The sequence below is a fragment of the Amia ocellicauda genome, chromosome 3 (assembly GCF_036373705.1).
Source record: "Amia ocellicauda isolate fAmiCal2 chromosome 3, fAmiCal2.hap1, whole genome shotgun sequence".
In the NCBI taxonomy this organism is placed as follows: Eukaryota; Metazoa; Chordata; class Actinopteri; order Amiiformes; family Amiidae; genus Amia; species Amia ocellicauda.
This window is the reverse complement of record NC_089852.1, coordinates 46,355,778-46,362,283: the sequence shown is the minus strand read 5'-3', so window position 1 is coordinate 46,362,283 and position 6,506 is coordinate 46,355,778. Positions and strand designations below refer to the sequence as shown.

General features: G+C 38.9%; 1 protein-coding gene across 1 annotated transcript; it reads right to left on the bottom strand.

The window, feature by feature from the left end:
- Window positions 1-2,250: 2,250 nt before the first annotated feature.
- Window positions 2,251-3,228, bottom strand: LOC136747228 (olfactory receptor 2AT4-like). The gene has a single exon (XM_066700179.1). It carries the CDS (start codon window positions 3,226-3,228, stop codon window positions 2,251-2,253), a length of 978 nt encoding a protein of 325 aa, XP_066556276.1.
- Window positions 3,229-6,506: the final 3,278 nt, after the last annotated feature.

Sequence of the window (6,506 nt, the reverse complement as noted above, 5' to 3'; positions counted from 1 at the left end):
TATATTTTTATTTTCATTGCAAGCCGGTAACATTTGCAAATAAATATCAATTTACCCTGTGTTCACTTTCTTTACTGACACAGACGAAAATGAAAAGACTATATCAATTAAAGCTCAGCTTTGAGAAGGGAAGCAACAGGGAACAATGAGATGAGACTGAGAGAAAAAGAAAAAGAGAAGATGATGGAGATGAGAGAGGAAGAGCAGGTACTACCCACTGTGCCCAAAATATGATTAACATTATGTTACTGTGCTGTTTAACACAAACAAAAACTGGCCTAATCTCATTCAAACAATGTAGGCTAATTACCACAGAGAAATGTGTTCTTTGGTAATTACAGTGAAGCCTATAGGTTTAAATTATTGGGTACATTATTTTTACTACACTTTGGCAGGAGACACAAGTGAGGAGTCACAAAGAAAGGGACAGGCAGTGTGCTACTGCAGACTGACATGGTTTTAAAGCTATTATTATCCAACATCTTAAAATGCACATATGTCAATCAGGGAAATCAATATTCTTCGCCTCTAGCCGCTAGCAAACTTAGTTTTTGGACCTCTGTATTTTTTTTAACCCTGCATACGGCCATGCCCATAAGCTCACATTATATATACAGCTCTGGAAAAAAATTACAGTTCAGAAATCAATGTTAAGTGGTCTCTTATTTTTTTTCCAGAGCTGTACATATAATTAAAAAAAGAAAAACAAAATCAAATAAATTACAGCACAATTTGGGATCCGAACCCAGAATGCCTGGTTTACAGCACTGTTCCTGAAACACTGTGCTAATGGAGATAAGTATTGGACTGTGAAACCAGTTTTAAATAGCCTACAGCGGCCACAAATAAATGTCTTAATTTGTTGTATATGACGTCACTATTGGAATTTGTCACAAATAAATTAGGAAATAATAAGAAATTAGATGTGTGTGTATGCGTGTGAGTATATATGTATGTTCTATGGGTCTATGATAAGTGAATGCACACATGATTAAATGAGATCATTTGAGGGGGTGAATTGTGTCTGTGTGAGCCCGGTCACCCTGCAGCATCTTCGCCTGTGTCGGGGTTGCTGTTGTTGTGTGTACAGTGCAACATTACTGTCCAAATTATTATTATTATTATTATTATTATTATTATTATTATTATTATTATTATTATTATTGTTATTTCTTAGCAGATGCCCTTATCCAGGACTTACAAAACATATAGGCATTATAAAAGTACAATACAGTCTAAAATTACAGATCAAAACAAAATTACAAGTAAAAAATTACATAAGTGCATTAACAAATATACAGTTAATAAAAGTCCTACATCCTAGATTTGTGAGCTAATAATTGTAGGCAAGATATAGTCATAGTTAATAGCTCTGGGGAAAGGGACATAGGGGCAATCAATAAACAACACGAGTACTAGCAATGACCACGCTGCATGCTACCAACTATGTTTCATATATATGTATTTATGTATGTATGTATTGTAATTCTTTCAAAAAAAAAACAGACAGCCCCATTGCTGACTGTGTGCTGGAATGTCGCTTTCCAGTTGCTATCCCCTGAAATAGTGCTGTGCACGGAGTTAATGCCATGGTTTTTGAAGACTCTGTATAGGAAGGTTGAAGATGGTGTTTTGTGATAATTATATAATGTTTTATATTGATGCATTAGAAATTGTTTGTATACAGACTGAGCAAATTAGCTTTATCTAGCCTAGCAAAACCAACAAAGTGGTTGTTAAAGATGCATCCTATTGAAGTTATTCTCCTGTTTTTGTATGATAAGACAAACGGGTTTGTCCGAATGTATAGCCCATGGTAGCCCGTAGTATCTTTAACTTTAATCTGTGACCCTGTGTTCTCAGTGTGGGAGATAACACATGACACATGGATGAGGTTTTTCAAAGTAAATATTAAATATTAAACTGCCGAGATTAATACTGTCAATCAAAGAATCTGGACACTATGATTATTGATCCAAATCTGGGACAATTCAAATAATAATGGGACATTTGTCCATACCATAATTGCAACAATGATATTAAGAATAAGAATACATTTTATTTACAAGTTATTGCATCATCAAATATTTTACAAACTGGAGTCAGGAATCTGCTGCATATGGAAGTATTGATGTTCATTATTTTTATAATAATACAGATTTCAGAATAACTTCATTGTTTTGAAATTATACTTATGTTTTCATTTCAAGGGAGTACATTTTTACTGCATATTGCCATCAATTTTTTTAATTAGTGGTGGACACATATTACATTCCTTGCCTGGTTTTCAACCTTTTTGACCCTGAGCCTCTTTATCAGGCTGTCTTTGATTTCTTTAGTCTTGAAGCAGTATATCAGTGGGTTCACCATGGCAGGGAGCAGGCTGTAGACCAGGATCAGAACAATGCGGAAATCAGGGCTGATTGTAATATTCACACTGTTTGCCAGGTACACAAAGCACCTGGGAAGGTAATACAGAGCTATGATGAACAGTTGAGAGCTGCAAGTGGAAAAGGCTTTGTATCTCCCTTCAGAGCTTGTGATCTTCGTCACAGAGATAATGATCTGAATATAAGAGAATATGATAAAAAACAGAGGTACCAGCAACACTAACATGGCAATTATAAATGCCACTAAGCTATAAGACACAATATCTGTGCATGCTAGTCTAGTTATTCCAATGTGATCACAGTAACAGTGTTTAATAATATTGGGCCCACAGAATGGCAAGGAGACTGCGCGAAGGACAGAAATAGCTGTAAGAATAATTGCTATCAGCCATGAAAAGGCACACATAACATGGACAGTGGTGTTTTTAACAAGGGCCGGGTATCTGAGAGGGTTACATATTGCAATGTAGCGATCAATGGCCATTACCAATAGAAGAAATGAATTGACGGACCCCAGATAATGGACCAAAAACATCTGAAGGAAACAAGCAGAGAATGGGATAGTTTGAGCATCAAACCAATACCGGGCAATGATTCTGGGCATAGTAGTGGTACTGAAGGCTAAATCAGCCACTGCAAGGTTACAGAAAATGAAATATGTGGGTTTATGAAGGCTTTTGTCAACAGCGACTACAACTATAATAATAACATTCCCAGTTATAATTGCTATATAGACGAGCAATAAAAAGGCAGACACAAGTGAATAATACTGGGGCAGAAGTCCAGGGAAGCCCATGATGATAAATTCCTTGATTTGGGTTCCATTTGCTTCTGACATGGCAAGCTCTTCTGCTGTCCACTGTAAATGACAAAAGTAAGAGAAAGAAGAAGCAGAAGTATATAGTAATGTCTTAACAATCTGCATAGACTAACTCATTCATTATTACATACACAAAAAGTCATTTTTTGTTTTGGCAAATGCTTTGTGAAAGAGAAGAAAATAAATAAATACATATATACATGCATTATAAATAAATAGACATAAATTAAAGCTTATTTCACACCAAACATGGCTTTACACAATCAAATGATGCCAATCTGTAGATGAAGATGGAGAGAAGTGTGCTCTTACCCTGTTTAGTATGTAAAAGCGAGGAGGATGCACTTCAGAAATCAACTTACAAAACTGCACAGTAGCTGTGGGAGCCAGGATTTAAATGCACCCTTTCCCCATTGGATAGCCCTAATTATTGGTTTGGACATTTTCCGTTTAAACTCTAGAGGCACAGAGGCAGAGTATTATAACCTGTGACTATGCTTTAATGAAGGATAAAAAGCTGCATAGAAAAAAGATCGTATGAGACTCCACAAAAATGTATTTCACACTATGTCTTGACATGAAAGGATTGCAACCAGCATAAACATATTGTGGGAGATTTGGAATGAAGGAAAAAAGCTGCTATTAATCTGCGACCTGCATTAGTGAATACAAAAAATATCTTGAAAACTGCCATTGACATGTGATCTTTGTCTGATAGCTTGGCATCATCATTCTATCACATCACATGCATGGGTAAAACAGCTTTTCTAAATGGGAAAGACAGATCTGAAACTCAGTTATCAATATAGTATAGATAAATCCAGGGCTTATTGATTGTGACAGCTGCATGGCATATATATAATATGTATTCCACTTTTGGCCTTTGACCTTATTCTGGCCATTATATTGTTGAAAACTCAATATTAATAACTTTTAATGTATGTATTTAATATACATGAATCTATTTAATATGCATTATGGTTTAGTAGCAGGTCTCTGTAACTGACAGTGTAAGCAGTTTCACAAAACCCAGCTAGATGGCAGCCTTTAAAATCTAGTTGAGAATTTCAAAAGAAGAAAGCAGTGAGAAACTCAAACAACGATAGGTTGTGAATGCAACCCCAGTTATCTGAAAAAAGCAGCACTGCCCAAGGGGGAGGGGTTTCTGTGCACTTCCGTAGGAACCTGATCGAAATGTTACTCTAACAAAGCTGCCATTGGCCACTGCACTCGTCACTCAGAACAGGTCCCTTCCCACTTCCCGTTCTATAAAACATGACGTCAGTGCAGGTTCGTCCTCTTTTTCCTGGAGCTAGGACTCCCACGTGACCTTGCAACCCTTGGGCAGTGCTAATAAGGGAGCCTGCTCCGAGGTGCACCACTAGGGACCTCGACAACACAACTCCAGACAGTAATCTCAGGGGCCCTGTAGGGCTGCTCCCGAACTGTCCAAGAGGAAGGGCAACAGTCACGCTCTACCAGGAACTGTCTAGAATCAGCATATACAAAGCAGCACTACAGAGGTTAACTCTCACGCCCTCCGCTTACAATAGCAAGCTGGCTGCTCTACTAGTGCAGCTATGAGCGAGGCCATATCTACTTGCACAATATCTAGCACGGGCAATCAAGCAACCTGTGTGGCCTCCACGGATTATCATGGCAGTGAACCCCTGATCCCATAGGAACGGGCCACAGACCCAATGAAAAACACAACATAACACATAACCGGCTAGTCAACAGAGTAGCCGAGCTGAACAACAATATACAATATGTACATATCGCATGACAGCAAAACCTTCATGATGTAGTGGAACCGTGACTGCGCCGACAGAAGCAGACAGCGTGCAAGATAGTACAATTTACGCGACCGGAGACCTCCTTGCCTGTTGATATAGGCCAGACATGTCAAAAGTGTGGCCTGCGGGCCATTTGTGGCCCGTGAACAGATTTTCTGTGGCCCGTGAAAAGCTTTCCTCAAGAATGCGAATATGATTTTTAGAGAATGTGTTTTTCTAAATCCGTAATTTTCACTGATTCTGCCGTCAGTGCGCTTCATCTGTGCTTCAACAACATGATATACGGTAATATTAAGTCACATTGATTTCCATTGGTTAGTGGTTTAGCTTTAGTAAAATGCATGTTCATTGGTTATCGCTTCCTATGGATAGGGCTTTTTCACCAAATGACATTGAGTTGTTAAAGGAGGATCGTGAATAATGGCAGTTTTGCTCATTTGTAATTTTGAGTCATTGCTTTAATTAGTATTTCTTGCACAGCAGCTACTACTAGCTAGTCCCCACACACTTTACAACCCTTGCAGGATGCCACCCAAAAGAAAAGCAGATGATGTGCAGAGAAATTTCCAAAAACGATAGACAGATTAATCTTTTTTTGCTGAGTTTGACGGCAAAGCCATATGTCTTATTTGCAAATGCTTCTGTGGCCGCTATGAAAGAGTATAATGCTCGTAGTCATTATGATACAACACACAGAGCTAAGTACTTTGAATTAACAGGCAGGGAATGCACAGAAAAAATTGAGAAAATGACTGAGGCAATTCAGTCACAACGAAGCATTTTCCACAACATGAGAAAAAAGAGCGATAGTGCTGTGGAGGCTAGTTACCTGATTTCCAAAGAGATCGTGTGTGCTGCAAAGCCATTCTCAGAAGGTGATTTTATTAAGAAATGCATGCTAAAAGCAGCCGAGGCTGTGTGCCCGGAAAAGAAGGAGAGTTTTGCAAATATAAGTTTGTCAAGAAATACGGTTGTGGAACGAATAACTGTCATGGCAAAAGACATAAAATCACAACTTCGTGAGAAAGCGGGCGACTTCTGTGCCTTCTCAGTTGCTCTGGACGACAGCACAGATGTAGTCAATACAGCCCAGCTTGCTATTTTTGTCAGAGGGGTTACGCCGGATTTTTACGTTTTTGAGGAACTTTTATCTTTAGCAAGCATGGCTGACACAACCACTGGAAATGACATTTTCCACAAATGAAGCCCTGGAGATGGCTGGGCTGCCATGGGAAAAACTCGCAGGTGTCACCACTGATGGAGCGCCATCAATGACAGGTAGAATAAATGGGCTAACTGGGAGAGTGAGGGAGAGATACAAGGAGCTCAACATAGACGAGCCCATATTCCTGCATTGCATCATCCACCAAGAATCACTGTGTGGAAAGGTAGCCGAATTAGGTAACGTAATGAGCACGTCGTTAAGTGTGTGAATTTCATTCGTAGCCGAGCTTTGCAGTACAGCCAGTTTCGGGCTCTGTTAGCTGAGCTGTCATCACA